The sequence below is a fragment of the Berghia stephanieae genome, chromosome 7, assembly GCF_034508935.2.
Source record: "Berghia stephanieae isolate SIO BIC M18660-M18661 chromosome 7, UCSD_Bste_1.3, whole genome shotgun sequence".
Classification (NCBI taxonomy): domain Eukaryota; kingdom Metazoa; phylum Mollusca; class Gastropoda; order Nudibranchia; family Aeolidiidae; genus Berghia; species Berghia stephanieae.
The window spans coordinates 20,812,200-20,831,020 of record NC_088366.1 but is presented as its reverse complement, the minus strand read 5'-3'; the positions used below and the strand labels follow the sequence as shown (position 1 = coordinate 20,831,020).

Sequence of the window (18,821 nt, the reverse complement as noted above, 5' to 3'; positions counted from 1 at the left end):
AGTAGTAGTATTATTATTATTTATTATTATTATTATTATTATTATTATTATTATTATTATATTTTATTATTATTATAGAATCTTTTATTTTTATGATAAGGTGTAATTTGGCAGAATTGGTAACTCAATTTCTATAATCAGCAACAATAGAAGGTTTATGTATAATTAGTTTCATTATCATTTTATTATTATTATCATCATCATCGTCATTGAAAGTAAGGTAAGTTGAAAGAATGAAAAGAAAAAGAAAAGGGTAATAATTAAAGGCTTTATATCGTTGCTTGAAAAACACAGTGATTGTTGGCTGCTTGTGTTTGTAGACAACTTTTGATGTGGATGAGTCCGTGTGAGAATGAAAAAATGGAGTAGTCGCATTGTGAAGTAGCGGAGTGATTGTATGTTTGTAGCAGTTTATTGGTCATAAAAAAAGAACAACAATATAGAGTAAAAGAGCCTACCTCCAGACTGCCATTCACTATTATCTTATTTAGGAATCGAATTTTACTCAAACTCCCAGCACTTTATACAAACAAGTAAATTTGACCCAAAGATACAATCTGTTCTAACTTGTTAAAATAAAGGATTTTATTGATGTTTTTATATTCTAGTACATTTACATTGTAAGTATGTTAGAAAGCGTCATATAGATTGATAGCTTAATAACTGCTAAGTTACAGTTTATAAGTAATTATATCAATTAACTTAAAATCTTTCGTTATGGACATCTAGATAGCAATACACAAATTATAATTTTTTGACTCTGCTACCTTATATTTATATCATTTCAAATAACCACTTGAGGGGCGGTTTGGGTCTTTTCTAAAAAAAATTTAATTACCAATATTGGGCGGTTTTAATCATTCTGTAATGTCATTATAGGTTAAAAAACAACATTTATGGTGAAAATTTTTAATTATCTGTGTGATACCCATTTTGCGACCTAATTTGGGGGTCTGACATAAAAAAATATAACAATCTTGTGGCAAACGTTCCACAAAAACTAGTGAAGGAATGACCTCCATATTCTTCCCTCTTGTCAACATTGTACCATAGTGTGTCACCATAGAGAGATTTTACGGGTTTAGCTTATGGAATTTTAATTAGAATATTACAAAGTTGAGAATCAAAATGGTATGACAAAATTGATGTTAAAAATTCAGAATTAAGATTATAATTCAAAATTCACATATCTTATCAAAAAAAATCTCTCTATGGTGACATAATACATTATCTCTGTGATAACTGTGGAAATTTTCAGACAATTTCATTGAATAGATTCTGAGAAACGTTTGACACAGTATCCCATACCCTTAGAAAAATGACATATTGAGAAAATAGCAAAATAGCTTCCCGTTTTTCACACTTTTCTTACTACCTGTACCATTTTCGACAGTGTTTTTCGTGCCTTTATAGTCTACTTTAAGAATTTGGACTTCAATTATATTATTTCTAAGATCATTTTCCACCAAAATCTCAAAATCAATTTTTCGAAAGATTTTCCTAATAATTAGACCCAAACCGCCCCTTAAGTACATTTCTTTCTACTCGTTTTATAATGAAAACGATACCAAAAACATTAAAATTAATTTTATAGTAAACTAAAAAGGGGCTAAAGGATTGGTTTAAACACAAGTGACTGAAAATCAGAAGATAATTGAGGCATGCTGTATTCATTCATAAGTACTATACTAAGTTCCTTCCCTCCCATGTTTTCCATTTTGTATTGTTCCTAAATGAGGGAAGCCCTGTACTTTAACTGCTCGCATCTTGAACCTTCAGTTTTGGAAAATGGACATAAATGCATGATAGGCATTTTGTTTGAAGCCACTTTTTTGGAGCATCAGATTGCTCAGTTTACGACATATTAGCTCGCCGACCTCTCTCTCTCACAGTCACAGTCAGGTGGAGGGTGCTGTTCTGGTTAGGCCCTGGATTTGACTTTAACACAGAGATGTCTTTATTCCCTGTTGTCCCCTGGCAATTCTCTTCGGTTTAAATCTCATTAAAATAATAAGAATAGTTACATTTTTCAGTAGAATTAAGCCTTATCCTTTTAACTATAGATAATAATTATAACTTTTTGGTCGGTCTAAAATGGGTACCTGTTAATTACTGAGGACTTGTTAATCGATCTTTTCTTCAATTTTTGGTCATTAAGTTTTAGCATTAGTTTCGAGATAGCTAAAAACTTGTCAAATATTGTTATCAATAATTTTAATTCATCCTTTTTCTGTTTGTTTCCGATTTATAAGTTGTGATTGGAAGTGTATTTTGAAATCATTTCATTTTAAAAATCCAACAAATAAATCTCAAAAAATCAGACTCATCAAAATTCAAATGTGAAAAATAAAAAACCAGCTTGACATTGCATAAAATGCTGTCATCAAACATAGAAGTTCTTCAATTCATACGAGTATTTTTCTTTGGCTTCTGGATTGGCTGGGCCCCAATCTGGGTCGGGTTGAATTGCTGACTTGATACGCTGAAATACATACATAGACAAGAACATACAAGTTAAAAGGATATTACTATATAATTCTGACATTGAATGAATAATGAAGTCCTTTCGAGTCAAATCTTAGAAAAACCAGCTTATCCTTAAAGTACTTTGAATACATTCGATGGATATTTCATAAAACAAATTTTCATGTTTTGTTTTTCTTTACTTTAGGATTAAACCAATTATTGTTGGATGAACAAGGAGATAGATGTCGCAAAAAGCATTTTACCATTTTACTTGCAACAGAAGACTATAGTTTGTCTCAGGATTTTCATAATAAAGTAATAAAATAATGTGGAGTATTCAAAAGTATTATTATGAACTGCATTAGCAAAGGGGGCGGGGGAGTGTATATGAAAATAGTCTTTACTTTAGTGACTCAGAATTGAGCCCTGCTGCTTTTGTTCCTTGAGCAAGAAACTTGGTCACTATTTTTCACTAAGTGGCATTGCACTCCGTGATAAAATTTACCTTATTTTCATTTTTATTTCATATTTATATAGGCTTTATATAGTCATTCAGCATTGCATATATCTAATTTTATTCTTCTATTCGACATCATCGTAACATACAGTGGTAGACCTTAGTGCTTCTCCTAATTTCATTATTGCTAACCAATCAAAATTCTGTTGTCCTTTAAAACTGGAATTTATCCCATGTCTTCTTACATAGACATTGCGTGTTATTTTTTGGATAACAGATCCCGCCTCCCAATACTGCTGGGCTGAGAGAGGGATGAGAAAATGTTTTGGCTTTGCACACAATGTATTACAATTCCTTTATTTGTGAGGAGAATACTCCCACCACTTGAGTTATCAGAACCCCTACACACTATCTGCTGTCAGACTCACCTGAATAAAAGAACCTTCTCTTTTGAGGATCTGGTATACACCACAGAGACTCAGGAGAGTGAAGGGGATGATGGCATACAACCAGGAGAAGACTTCAGCAGTGGTGGAATAGATGTAATTTCCGTAAATGGGTGGCTTGAACGTCACAAGGGTGGCAATGAAGACAGTCTGCAGAATTAGCAAAGATAAATTATGACTTTAAAAAAAAAAAAAAAAGAAAGAAAGATTGCATCCATATAGTGCTTATCTACAATATAGAGCATGATCTAGTCATGGTCATGCGCTATATAAGTGCTATAATATTATAATTATTACTATCATCATCATCATCATCCTAAGCATCATCATCATCATCATCATTATTATTATTATTATATTATTATTATTATTATTATTATTATTATTATTATTATTATTATATTATTATATTATTATTATTATTATTATTTTATTATCATTATTAATTATTATTAATTATTATTATTATTACTAATATTATTATTATATTATTATTATTATTATTATTATTATTATTATTATTATTATTATTTATTATTATTATTATTAATGTTAAAAGCCCTTTATATTTTTTACTCCCTGATTATAAAATAGCATGCATTTAACATAGAACAAGAACTTGATAGGCCCTTGAAACATTTTCAAAGGCAATGCTGCTTTACACGGTGAGTATTTTCAATTCTCTGAAAGAACGAGGAAAACGTGTGTGTAAAATATCTCTCTGAAAGGTATTCTGTGGAGTTGTATAATCGTCGCTTGAACATCAATCTAATTTAGATCATGTTGCGAGTTCAAGACTGCACCTCTATATCTCAGCGAGATAAATCTGACTGATATGTCTGTCAATTTAATTTAATCCTTTAAAGACAAGACTACATTTCTTTCAAATCTTATTTTCTTCCATTGTTATCAAGACCTAGCTTTGACCACAGTTTTTACATTTTTTTTGCAATCTGGTACCAAAAGAATAAAGATCTACTACAATATTATGAAGAGGTTTTAATGAAAATGACCAGATGATCAAAGGAGGTCAATGCTCTGATTTCAATTAACATTTAATAACAGAATAATGCCACAGAGTTCATGATATTATTCTAAGTCGCTCCTTTTATTTACTATAACTGTCTGTTCTTATGATTTTTTAAATGGAATTTTTAATAACATTACACGAAACCAAAGAAGACTATTTAGCTACCCAATCAGAGCTGGGAGGTAGAGGTCCGCCCCTCCCTCCTCCTTCACCCAAATATTTAAAAAAAAAAAATTAAAAAATATTAAAATCATAATGACTAATTAACATATTCATTAAAACAAAATGTTGTGAAGTTAAATTTGAAAAGGTCAAATTATTGATGTATCTTTAACTTCTCATAAAGGTTAAAAAAAAAAAAGAAAAAGAAAATATTTTCTGTGTAAAAACTCAACCTGGATTTAATAATTATGATATAGTTCAATTATTTGTTAATCTAAAAGTATTTATCAAAGTATTTGAATCTTATGATAAAAACATATTTTCAGGAATTTTTGTTTTGTTCCAATAAGACTAAACAATACTAATTTAAAAATTTTTTTTTTTTTTTGCTGTCGTAAGAAGCTAATTATGTCTTACAAAAAGAATGGCTGGGCAGAGTATTTTCCAAGAGAGAATAAAGATGTAGTATGGCTTTCGGCCCAGCATTAATTCAATATCACGACTGAATCTCTCAGATCCTGAAGAAAAAAAAGTAAATGTCATAAAAATGTTAGATTTTTAAAAATACATATTGCATGGGAAGCTGTTAGATATATTTTTCTAAAATAGAAGGTGAGAACATAAAAAAAAATAATTTTTAAACCTACTACAATGTGTTTTGTTTACTTAGTTTTGTTTTTCTACAACCCTTTTAAAACTATGTCTTTATGGGTTGGAGCTTAACCATTGTTAGATAAAATACCGATAATGTAATACACATATGGGTATGCATTTAATAACAGATGTAAAGTAAATGAGTGATTATTTCTCATGACCACATATTTGTACAGATCTGCCATTGCATCCGAAAGAAATCCATAAGAAATCAATGACATATGAAGCCTGTTCCACCTTTGATTGTTGCACAATTTCAACCAACGTGGCATGACCCATCAAAAACCCAACAACCAATTGCATCATTACCGTCACGACTGAACTTTCATTAATTATGCATTGCATGCTTAATTCTCTCCTCCCCCTTCCGAACTTTTAGAAGGACGGAATACCCCCATCCAAATTCCTCTTAAATGAACATTTATTTGTTTAGGATGAATTGGGGGGGGGGGGGGAATAAATTTAAAAGTATGATGAAGCTCTGAAACCATTCCAAGTAACAAATATGTGGCCCGAGCATCCAGTAGAAATTATACAGAAAAAGTTCTGCCACAGACAGTTCATTCCAGTTAAGTGGCTGTTCCGATTATCTGATGTTCCAATCACTGGCTTCAATTGCATTACAGTGAGATGAATTGGAAACAAAGAATTCTTTTTTTTTAAGTTAAAGTAATAAGTATTCAATTTATAAATGTTTTAGCAATCCAAGAAATTAAAATTAATTTTCCTTAATTTTATTTTTTATGTTTATTTTTATTTCAATCCTACAATTCATATTCGATTTTCAATGTCAGATCAAGACCGTTTCTCGTTTTTTATTGTAGCCTCTTACCGTAAACCCATCCAACCACAATACATTCCAAAGCTGCTTGGGGCAAGAGAGAAAAGGCTGCGATGTACCAGTCCACTAAAGTGAAGATGTAGATACCACCCTGGTAAAACAAAGATTTGTTTATCATAATATAATAAAATCAATCAAAATAATGTTTAAATGAGCTTTTATATTGAGCATTATTCACTAAATATAAAAAAAAATTAATGGCAAAATTGAATTTAACAAATTGATAAAATCAAAATGAAGGCTTAGGGACGTCCATTTGTTCTCACCACCCAAGACAATTGTGCTCAACACGCTTTTTAAGGACCCAAAACCAACAGCACTGATATCTCACCAATGATGTATTGTAATAAGTTGGGTTTGCTTTGTCATGATGATGATATTAATAATAATAATAATAATAATAATAATAATAATAATAATAATAATAATATAATAATAATAATAATAATAATAATAATAATAATAATAAATAATAACAAAAAAAACAAACAAAGGTCGTTGATTCCGATTCTTCCTGTCGATTGTGCATATAGATAAGTGTATCTAGTTGTGCATTCACATGTATTTGTGATGTCTTTGCTTGTTTTTGTTTTTTTGTTTGTTTTTTTTTTAATTATTATTATAAAAGCGGATACCAACAAATTGAACGACATTGTAATATCGGATATAACATCTCCATGTTCATCACAGGTTTTTTTTATTTAAAAATTTTTTTTTTGTTTTGTTTTTTGTTTTTAATAAGATAAGATTGGTTTATTGCTTTAATGTAACTGATAGTTTTTTCATAACTATGTGTATACAAATTGTATAATCAATATTCTATTGATTATAGAAATGAGAGATTTGAGTGTCACTTGAAAATTATCTGAAGTAAATTAGGTATCTTCAAATACCAAAAAAAAATATTTAAAAATGTTTTAAAAAGTTTTTAATTAAAAAATCCCTAAAATGTTGGTTTAAAAAAATCCAAATGTGGAAGGAAGAAATTTGACTTTGGTCAAATTTAGTCTCCAAAATATTATCCACAGAGGTGTGGTTTTGACTTGAAAGCAGATCCATCTGGGAGTGACACAAAAATATTTTCAGCAATTCTCTTCTAAAACTATGATTAAAAACCCGAACGGGAAGGCAGAAAATCCGAATTTGGCCAAATTTGGATCCCACCCTCCTCCTACTGTAAAAAAAAAAGAATACATAATAAATAGCCTGCATTTGGATGTCATAATTTGTTATTATCATTATCATCTTTATCATCATCATCATCATTACCTCCACCACCAACATCACTATCATCATTGTCATCATCATCATACTCATCATTATCATCATTACCTCCATCACCACCTTCATCATATTCATCGTTTTCATCATCATCATCATCATCACATACCCGGGTAGCAAAAATCATTCCAGACAGAGTGAAGAAAAGCAGAGCAGACACGGTGATCTTCGTTCGGTGTTTGGACATGAATTTGAACCACAGGTCTCCAATTGTTGTCAAGATGGTCTCAATAAACGTAAACTACACCATGGAGGGTTGGATCATAAATTAATAACACAAGATTAGATATAACAAACATTGGTAATTTGTTTACGACATTGCATTTTATCAAAAAATTTTAAAACTGAATAGAAAAAAGAAATAACTGGATAATAACAACAACAAAAAATGGATGATAACAAGAAAAAAAAAAACTGGATAGACAAATAATAGTCAACAATTGTAGGGTTAATGAATGAGCAACATGACTTCAGCTTCTGGCTTCCAGTCACCACATTTTAACTCTCATGTTTTCACATGAGCATATATACTGAACGAATTTGTTAATAAATTCCACAACGGGGATAGTGGGACTAGCAAAAAATCCCTGTTGTAGCAGAGTCCCGCTATATCCATGCATATGGAATTTGACGCGAAGCAATACTGAGGGAAATTTTAAAAACACACAAGGACCACGTTTCAAGTTATCTCCTTCAGTAAATAAATCAGATAACGTGATTCACCATACCTCACCCCCTCTTCCACTTACTTCAGGACACAAGGCAAGTGCAGGTCAGAACAATGCAATCGTTAATTTTCCCTTCTTCCTTTTTTCTGCTTTCCACACATTCCAACTGCGCCACTGACAACCACTAAGTGCATTTAAAACTCAATGGGCGCACAATCTTACCTTCAGAGAGCTCTTCACCACCTCACTTCTCATTGGGCATAGTTGCCTACTTAGCCACGAGACACACATCTCTCTCTCTCTCTCTCTCTCTCTCTCTCTCTCTCTCTCTCTCTCTCTCTCTCTCTCTCTCTCTCTCTCTCTCTCTCTCTCTCTCTCTCTCGAAGTGTAACATACTAGCTCTAATTGTATCAACATGTTGATCAACCAGTCACGCGCCTCTCACTAGCCTTTTACTTTGTCCTCATGGGTACTCAAAGTACACAGAGAAATGTCAATAGTACACACGATAACTGCAATTCGCCCACTCCCACCTCGTCTCCATACCCAATAAATTATCTGTGTCATGTGTGCCTTCCTCTTTTCTTCTTGAGTATGTAGTTTTTCTCAATTGGGTACTAAACTTGCAACTCACACCCCGTTGTAGCCGTGATTTAAATGAATTATATAGGTCGTTAAAAAGTGATGAAAAAATTTTCCGATGTAGCCGGGCTCCCGTTGCAACCAAGGCTGTTGTATGCGAGCTGTACTGTAGTAGTTGTAGTAGTGGTAGTAGTAGTAGTAGTAGTAGTAGTAGTAGTAGTAGTAGTAGTAGTAGTAGTAGTAGTAGTAGTAGTAGTAGTAGTAGTAGTAGTGCTGGTGGTAGTAGTAGTAGTAGTAGTAGTAGTAGTAGTAGTAGTAGTAGTAGTAGTAGTAGTAGTAGTAGTAGTATGTAGATAGTAGTATAGTAGTAGTAGTAGTAGTAGTAGTAGTAGTAGTAGTAGTAGTAGTAGTAGTAGTAATGGTAGTAGTAGTAGTAGTAGTAGTAGTAGTAGTAGTAGTAGTAGTAGTAGTAGTAGTAGTAGATGTCAACCCCATTTTAACTATTTCCTTCTCAACTGTCTCCCTTCATGTTGCTCTCAGTTTTCCTCTCTTCCTCATGACATCTGATGCCAATTAGCGTGCTACACGTGAGAGGCTGTTATTTGGCATTCTTAGGAAATGTCCTATACATCGCCATTTAGTTAAACATAATCTCAAGGGTCTCCCGAAACTCGAGGAGATTTATTAGCTAAACCAGCTTTTTCAAAGTATACTTAGTATACTTGAATTACTCACTAATTTAATCTCTTAAAATGACTCTTTTACAACAAAAAAATGTCTCACCTGAGTATCTAACCCAAGAGTGAAAAGCATGAGAAAAAATAGGAATCCCCAAAGCTGTGGGATGGGAAGGTAGGAAATGGCAGTGGGATAAACAATGAATGCAAGCCCTGATCCTATGAAAGGGGAAAAAAACACACACAAAAAACGATGGATGTTAGTTAAAAGCCATTTTAGTGGGTGATAGTGTATGCTTTTTTATGACGTTTTAAAGGAAGCTAGCTCTAAAAGGCAAGACATAGTATATTTCAAATATCTAACTCGTTATTGTCCTTAGAACTCCCGGGTTTAAAATATTTGGACAATAGAGAACAAAAGTGTGATATCAAATAACTGGTTCCAATAATGATAAATGTACTTTTATATAGCGCTTATGCTGAAGCTTCGAAGCGCTTGATCTAATTGGAAGTGTAAAACCATGCTTACGGAGGAATGGAAACATACCTTGTGAAATTGATTTTCTGGTTTCAGAAGATCTTATTTTCATCTTTTGATCTTATTTTCTAGTCTACATATATATAAATTGTCGTCAATTAAGATCATCCATCCTCGTTCTTTTATGTCCTGCCATCTTAAGAATCTGCTAATACAACCACAACCTGCTACTAAAATAGTTATGCCACCTTATGATACAATCTGAAAACCTATTCATTAGTAGTAGTAATCCTCAGAAGGACTGGTTACACACACACTTCCAAGGATTTTGGAACAGAAAGAGTATAATGTGTGTCGTCACGAGTTCTTTGCCCTAATTGAGGGTAAATCTTATGCAATAGACAAGCTCAATAAATCAAATTTAAAAAAAAAAAAGAAAAAAGAAAAAAAAAGAGCGACAAAGTTTGTATATTTGTGTTTGCACTGTTTTGTTTTTGTTTTTTGTTTTTTTAATTTATTTTCTAAAAATTTTGATCTTAAACAATATGACCAATCATATCAATATAGTATTTTTTTATTTCTTTTGGTAATCATTAAGAATAATACTTGAATTTTAATTCTAAACCATGAATTTTTAAATAAATTAACATCCGCTGTTTATTCAGGAAAATAATCTAGATTCTTATACCAAAGGACTGTAATTTGGACTGGATTGAATTCATTGATGTGGTCACAGTTTTCTATGTATAATATGGTAACTGATTGCAATCTGCTTCATTCCGACTAAATACCAAATTTAGGCAATTGAGTTACAAATAACAATTTTATTTTTACTCACCAGAAGAGACGAAGCTGTCAAGTGTCTTTCCTGACATATGTGACATATGACCTAAGATGGAGAAGATGGCAAACCCACCAAACACACTGGTTCCCTCACAGCACAGTGTCAGGATGATAGAATCTCTGAATGAATGAGAAAACAATATCATTCTGTTTGACAAGATGTGTAAGAATTTTGAAATTATTTTAAGAGCATACTTTTTGTACAGTATCAAATTTGGGTTTGTTTATTTGTCTTAACGTTATCGTCATATCTCTAATTTGTCTTTAGTGTCTCATTCATTATTATTATGCTGACAAAGGGAAAACCCTTTAACGATCATTTCATTTGTCTTTGTAAATTAAATTGAAACTTCTATTCATATTTTTTTAATGTTTTCTTTTTTTGTGTAGGTTACTCACTATGATCCCAATGGAATTACAAAGACTAAATAAGTAGCCAATTTATCAATTTATCAATGAAAGCTATTTACAATACACAGATTTCATGGATAAACAATAGCAGCATCTTGGAACCATTTAAGAATTGGCAAGAAGGTAGAAATTGTCATTTCGACTTTTATTTTAAAATTTTAAATCACAGCTTTAAAAAAAAATCTCTCTTAAGTTACATTTGCTTTTAAATTATTGTACATAACGTCACATGATTAAAGTCATTGTCTAATGACAACAACGTAACGCCCTTACTTCATACAGTTGTTCTTGAACTTGTTGTAGCTACCCATTGTAACAAGGCCACCCCATCCAGGGCCAAGAGAGTAAAACACTTGAATGAAAGCGTCGACCCATGTGGAGGCATCCAACAGCTTGCTGGAAGAGACAATAATCATGATCTGTTGTATATTTGTTTCTTTTTAACTTACAGAGCTTGCAGCATTCGCATGGTCAGTGCGGTGTCATGTAAAAGAAATATAACCTATACATGTAATTGAGTGATCATGTCAACCTTGATATAATGTTAACTCTCCTCTTGAAACTTCTGATGCACAGCATAAAAAAAAGCCGTCCCTAAAAGCCTTAATTAAAATGCCCACAAAGCTCAGATTGTTCCTGTATTGTTGGGGTTTCTTTTTTTGTAGTTTTAAACAAACAGTAAAAATTGATTGCCACCCTTTAGATGAGACAATAGGCTATTGCAATGTAATTTCCGACATCGCTAAGAGTCCAAGCTACCTAATCACTGTTGAGTGGACAGGGGTCAAGCAAAAGGTCTCAACTGTAGAGTCTAGTATGGCAAGTGCTCTACCAACTGAGCTATCAAGGACCCCAATTATTAGTAACAACCCCATTAAATTCTCTCAAATTTGAATCCTTCATCTGATCTGCACAAACTAAGTAAAAACAATTCTACTACAATGCCATAGCTGCCAACCCACAATGCCAGTAAAACAGAAAAAAGCTTTTATAGCCCCCCCCCCCCCCCCCCCCCCCCCACCCCCTAAAAAAAAGGAAAAGCACAAATGTACATTAATCTGGTTCATTAAAATGATAAGGCATTATTAAGAAATGCTAATCTTATTCCTGAATTCCAATATAATTATCTCAAAAATGCTTGAGACAATCAAAGAAAGACGGCATCTTAAAAATCCCACCAGGATTTATTTAACTTGAAACAGTAATAAAGGGGAAAATTCCGATAAAAATGGGAAACTGAAATTCAACGAGATATTCAAATGTTGTTTTCTTGTCTTTAACTTTAGCATTGCATATCAAGTAGTGTCAGGCCATTGATGATTTAGATCCAAGGACACAATATAACAATGCCTGAATCCACAATATGCTCACAGACTCTAACATAAACGGTCCTAATATAATAAACATATCATGAAATAGATATCTAGTCTAGTGGTATAAATTATAGAAGGGAAAATATACATTCATGTGTCTTCAAATACTTCAGAAATAGTTTATCAATTAATGTACATTCATGTATATTCATGGTATTTAATAAATATATATCTTCTTTTTTTCAAATATATATTTAAGAGCTTTTTGAAACTTAAAAAACTATTTGTTTTGATGAAAATTGGTAAATTGTTCCATGGAGTAGGTGCTGATTGGTTAAGAACCCTAATACTTACAGCAGACTTATTCTGGGAACTTTCAAAGAGATATGTTGTTTGACCTTAGATCTCTTGAAATGTACATAATTTAAGATTGTATTTTGAAAGTAAATTGGAGTTGTGTCTTGCAAAAACACTTGAAGACAGAACAAAGTATTTAACAATCAATTCTATGGTAGTCAGAGTAAATCTTTAAAAATAGGGGTCATACAATCTCAACATCACATCTCACAAGAATTCCTGCAACCCTGTTCTCAATAGATAACATATTTTGGGGATAATTTTTAAAGAGCGTAACAACAACCATTGTGATTTAAAATGTTAAAATCTTGAAATGTTTGTTTTTCCATAGTCTATAAGATTCATAATTCTGTAAATTTTGTATAAACCTAATTGGCATGTTTGAAATACTTGAGTAACATGAGCGTCCAGCATATATAACTTTGATTTTACTACCAGCAATATACAATAATTCTTGATCTGTACTAATATACAGTAATTTCCATAAAAACAAATTATCTGCCTAAAAGTAATCCATAAAAGCCATAAGACCCATGCAGTCAGAGTTCATCCCGTAATTTGTAGGTTTTTTTTTTTTTTTGGGGGGGGGGGGGGGGGGGTTTCAGAGTCATCATCGGCAAATACTAAATATGAGATGAATATCCTTCATGTGTAATATGTAAATAACTGATCTATACTGAGCACATAATCCACAAAGAACTCTATGGCCATACACATGCAAAGACAAAAGATAACACAAAACTCAAAGACTATCTAATATTTTTTGTTTGTTTTTCTTTTGATTTTTTAAAACAAAAATTTCAGACCATCCAGGACCGCTTCCAACCAACTTCCGACATTTCCGACCCAATTTCAAATGTCTGACCAATTTCCAACTTCCCTGGTCACCCTGCATCATTACCCAAAAGCCTGCCTAAATAGTCATATTTTCAAAAGTTTCTTAAAATTACTGAGCTCGTGGGTGTCTTTGATTTCTTTATCTAATTTATTCCACACTTCTGGGGCCCAGACAGAGAAAGATTTTTTCATCTAGAGATAGTTTATATATGAGAACATTATATGGGTTTAACTAGCTGTTGGAAATCAAATTCAAAATCAAGAATCAAGAATTAAATTCAAATGATTTTTTTAGGTGGTTGCTAAATTGTGCCACTTTTTAAACCTGTAAAAAGCCTAAGTTTCTTAGTGTTAAAGGTTTGAACTTAAACTTTAATTTTTGGCGTCTGCTTTATGGCAACGTGACACCAGTTCCAGACGGTAGGTTACTTGTTATGTACTTTGAATTTTTAGCTCATCTTCATCACCTTTATCAAGTGCCAAAGTGCCTAAATTATTAATAAAGCTAAAGGGATCGTGAAAACAGTTGAACCAAGATGACTAACTAAAATGAATAAACAGATAAATAAATAAATAAATAAATAAATATATAAATAAATAAATAAATAATGGCAATGCAAAGGTCAGAAGGATTAAACACTAAAAGTTTGATGATTCTCTTTACATTGTATTTGGAGTATAAGAATTGTGCTTGCTTTCTCAAAGGAAGTTAACTAGACTTAGCAGTTAAATATTAAGATGGATGAATGAACAAATAGGATGAATGGATGGATAGGTGAATAAATGGATGAATAGATGTGTGGATTGATGGATCGGTAGGTAGACAGTTGAACATATGAATAATTAAAAGAATTGATGAATAGATAAATGAATGAATGAATAAATATATGAATGGATAAATGAAATGATCAATGAATGGATGTATGAATGGACCGATGATTGAATGGACGGATGGATTAAGTAATGGATTGATGAATAGAGATTAGCCATTTGAGTAAATTAATAAATCGATGAATGAATGAATGAAACGATGGATGGATTGATGAATAGAAGGGTAAATGAATCAATAAATAGATGTATAAATATCAATGTGTTCAATATGTTCTATAAAATCTTTGTACGGCCAATTTTAGAACATAGTGCATTCCTTTGGGACCCCAAGAGTAAAAAGCAGATGGAACAGCTCGAGAAATTTTTTTAAAGAACATGTAGGTTTGTTTGTAACAACTGCGGGAGGACTGAAAGCATCAGTGAGATGTGCAAAAGCCTAAACTGGTCACCAACACATGAAAGACGCACAATCCAAAAAGCTAAAGTCTTCTTGAAGGCCTGGCAGGGAATGACAAGGAATCAAATTGAAAGAAAACCTGACACGTACCAGGTCCTGCAGTCACAAGTTAATGCTCATCTCAACTCATTTTTCCCAAGCACCATCCGAATGTGGAATTCTTTACCCGAAAACATTAAAAGAATTAATGAACAAATGGAATTTGACCAAAAAATGGATAAGATAAAAATGAAGGCTGGGTCACGTCCATTTGTCCTCACTACACTTAGTCGCAATTGTCCCGGCTGCAAGTTGAAATGTCAATATCGTATACCAAAGGTCATCCAGCACATGGCTTGTCTTCGAATGCCTTAAACATTGAAAATCATTCAAAGCAACAAGTTCCTGAAATACATTCTGTTTTGTAAGCATGCTTTAGCATATTGAACGTTTCTGAAGCAGATATTTCGATGAGAAAACAAAATTATATGTCTTTCCATTGCTCAGAAAAGTGACAGGAAATTGATAAAGGATCAAAACTACAGCTGGGTTTATCAAAATGAAGATCCTAAAAATGGTGTTTAAAAAATTTACACAAATGCATTGAGTGGTCTAACAAGAATCCTCATTAAATGAAAAGTTATCAAAATTGCTTGTTTTGTTATTAAGTATTCCTTCATTACTCAAGCTTTTCAGGCACTACCGAAAGTTACCGAAAGTTACTGAGCACAGGAATAAATGAATGGTTGAATGGGTGAATGAATGCATGTATGGATGGATGAATGAATAGATGGATAGACAGATGGATGAATGGATAGATGGATAAAGGGCAGTGTCATGCAATGATCAAGCAAACTTCTACCTGAAATTAGGTTTTATGTAGAACAGGACACCATCTCCAGCTCCTGGCAAGGTCAACCCTAATATAAACATGATGGTCAGTAGGATGTATGGCAAGGTGGCAGTCACATAAACAACCTGTTAAGGGATGGAGAGAAAATAAAAGCAAAAAATGAGAAATTGTTCTACTGTGGAAAGATAAATCTTACACTCATTTCTGCTCCTTTTCATTCAAATCATCGTTTTTTTTACTTAAAGCAAAGAAATATTGTCGTTTCTTCCATAATGTTTATATTTTATTTTAGCAAATATCTATTTCAAACAGAGACTTTTTCTGCTTTAATGGGTTAAACCAAAATAAATGGTGCGAAATTTGGCAGCATAAGGTGTTCGATATTTGATATTCTCGTCAGCAAAAAAAATTTAATGTGTGATTTGGTAATGTGCTCTGTATATAATGGTGCGATAATACTGTAAATAATAGGCACGCTAATCTAAATGAAAAGAAGCTGATTATCGAATCTGATTGGAGTCACCTTGAAAGCATGCCCACCAACTAATTATAAGAGGAGACCCGCTTATCAAGATGTTTAAAAGTAGCAACTATATTATTCTAAACAATATTTACATCAAATACTTTCATGGGGAGTCCAATATTCTCATGAGTGCTCAATTTTGAAATTGATGAAAATGAAATCATGTGACATTTTGAAAACAGAATATGAATAGATAGTTTCATAAAACCAGACCTGCCAACACCAACTTTGAATTACCTACCTTTATTTCCTCTTCCAGCAACTGTTTGAGCCGTGATGTATGGTCTAATGTTATCAAAATTTAATTCTGTACTCGGGTGATTCATTATAAAAATGTTACATTAAAATGTTGCCCATCGACTTAACTAAGAAAATAAACCTATAAATGTCCTGAAACTAATTCTCGTCAGTCATGATACTGCAATTTTACACAATTTAAATGTTTGCTTTCTCTATGACTATTTCAGTAAAACCATTGTTGTGATGGTCTTGACATTGAAGCTGTATTTACAGACCAAATGAAGATTTAGAAAGCTTAAGCACCTTCTGTGATAAAAGGAAGCTAAAAGTAAATTGCAATAAAACAGTCTACTCTATATTTACTAAGAGCTATCCTGTTTCCAAGAAAGAAATAACATTTTCCATCCAAGGCCATTGACTCGAGAAAGAAGAAAACCCCACATATCAAGGCATACAGTTAGACAGACAACTATCTTTGAACAAACACACTCAGAATGTAAAAACAGACTCCAGTTACTAAAAGAACTACGTAGCCAGTACTAATTGGGGAGCAGACAAAAAGACGCTTTGACATTTTTATTTAGGTTATGTGCATTTATTCCGTCATGGACTTCAATTCAGCCCTCCAAAATGTAGGTAGTAAAAACACAAATAAAACCTTTATCTCCAATGCCCTGAGATCAACAACCACAGCAGCATGTGAAACACACACATACGTGGAATCACTTGGACTGCGCAGAGAATCAGCAGTGCTAGAAATAATTAAGAAATTAAGGAGAAGGCACCGGTGCAAGATAATGATCTGAACAAGTGTGTATAAAAGGTGCCAGACAAGAACAAAACCATACCAAAAAATCAGTCGACCTCGTAGAAACGGTTGAAAGATACAAAAGAAAAGATGAAAACCATCCAAACAGACGACACCTCTCCTCTGTTTTCCAACTTAACCCTTCAAAACTTTCCTACACTGTCATCTTCACAGACTCCAAATCAGTTCTCCAAGATCTGGATTTAAAAAAACTCTCCTCAACCTTCAATAGTTTAAGATCTCAACTAGATGAATTCCTTACAACACACAGAGTAGACTTATCTCTCCAGTGGATACCGGGACATTCAAATATACCAGGAAATGACAATGCAGACAGACTAGCCAGACTAGGATCAACACTTTTGCAACCATCAAATCAAATAAGAGAGAAGAATGAACAGTTGGGCAATGAGCACCACGGGTAGATGTTTAAACATATGACCACTCTTGTAAAAACCGATAGCCTAAATAAGCATCATCTTTCAACTAAGAACAAAATACATACCGCTCAACAGGCATTTAAGCAAAATTACAAAAGACACGTCCCCTTCCTGCCCCTTATGTCAACACCCCAATGAAACAGTAACCCACCACTTGCTTTAATGTCAACCTCTTGAAGACCTGAGATGGACATTCCTCCCACCAAATCCAAGTATCAGTAACACATTGTATAGTCATTATTATTGCCAAACATGAAAAAAAACCACATTTTTACCATTCTTATTTCAGGCTTCTTAAAATGTTATAGGATAAACGATAAATGATTGGTAGCTGAAGTTGCATTGCTGGCAAGTCTGACCCATGACAAAAAAGGGTGGATTAAAAAAAATATATCATTTATAATGAAAAAGGCCTTTGTAATGATAATGGGAATGTTAATATTAATAATAACAACAATAATAAAAATAACAAAAATAATCATGATGATGATGATGATAATAATAATAATAATAATAATAATAATAATAATAATAATAATAATAATAATAATAATAATAATAATAATAATAATAATAATAATAATAATAATAATAATAATAATAAAAATAATAATGTTTTGATAATAATATAATAATAATAATAAAATAATAATAATAATAATAATAATATAATAATAATAATAATAATAATAATAATAATAATAATAATAATAATAATAATAATAATAATAATAATAATAATAATAATAATAATAATAAAAAAAATAATAATAATAATATTAAGAAAAAGGAGGAGAGAGGGACAGACAGAGAGAGATAAAGAGAGAGAAGAGAGAGACACAGAGAGAGAGATAGGAGGGGAGGGGGTAAATCGGAATAAACAACATACTCCAAAAGAAAGAAAGAAAGAGTTGCAAAGATTGGAGATAAAATTAAAAAGCGCCATGTATAAAAGCAAAAAGTAGTAGAACAATACAATATTTGTCTTTCATCACACAAAAAAGCAGCAGAAATATGAAGAACATTGTTTCACTCAACTCATCCGGTCATCAATCATATTTCTCTTTCTTACTAAAAATATATCAATTATACTCCAAAGTTGCAATTGTTATACGGAGCCATAATATATCATGCGAACAAGAAAACAATTTCAAAATCTAATTGGTAACTCGGTATAAAAGATGTCA

General features: G+C 32.1%; 1 protein-coding gene across 3 annotated transcripts in view; it reads right to left on the bottom strand.

Moving 5' to 3' along the window:
- Positions 1 to 2,143: 2,143 nt before the first annotated feature.
- LOC144976872 (sodium- and chloride-dependent glycine transporter 1-like) overlaps positions 2,144 to 18,821 on the bottom strand; it is a 75,950-nt gene continuing 59,272 nt past the window's right edge. For all 3 annotated transcript variants that reach the window (XM_078921414.1, XM_078921412.1, XM_078921415.1), the window contains exons 6-14: positions 15,633 to 15,748; positions 11,270 to 11,392; positions 10,581 to 10,705; positions 9,371 to 9,483; positions 7,447 to 7,578; positions 6,048 to 6,147; positions 4,979 to 5,079; positions 3,352 to 3,519; positions 2,144 to 2,482 (exon numbers count right to left, since the gene is read on the bottom strand). In XM_078921414.1, the coding sequence (XP_078777540.1) occupies positions 2,384 to 2,482; positions 3,352 to 3,519; positions 4,979 to 5,079; positions 6,048 to 6,147; positions 7,447 to 7,578; positions 9,371 to 9,483; positions 10,581 to 10,705; positions 11,270 to 11,392; positions 15,633 to 15,748 (1,077 nt within the window). In that variant the 3' untranslated portion in view covers positions 2,144 to 2,383. The remainder of the gene's footprint in view (positions 2,483 to 3,351; positions 3,520 to 4,978; positions 5,080 to 6,047; positions 6,148 to 7,446; positions 7,579 to 9,370; positions 9,484 to 10,580; positions 10,706 to 11,269; positions 11,393 to 15,632; positions 15,749 to 18,821) is intronic.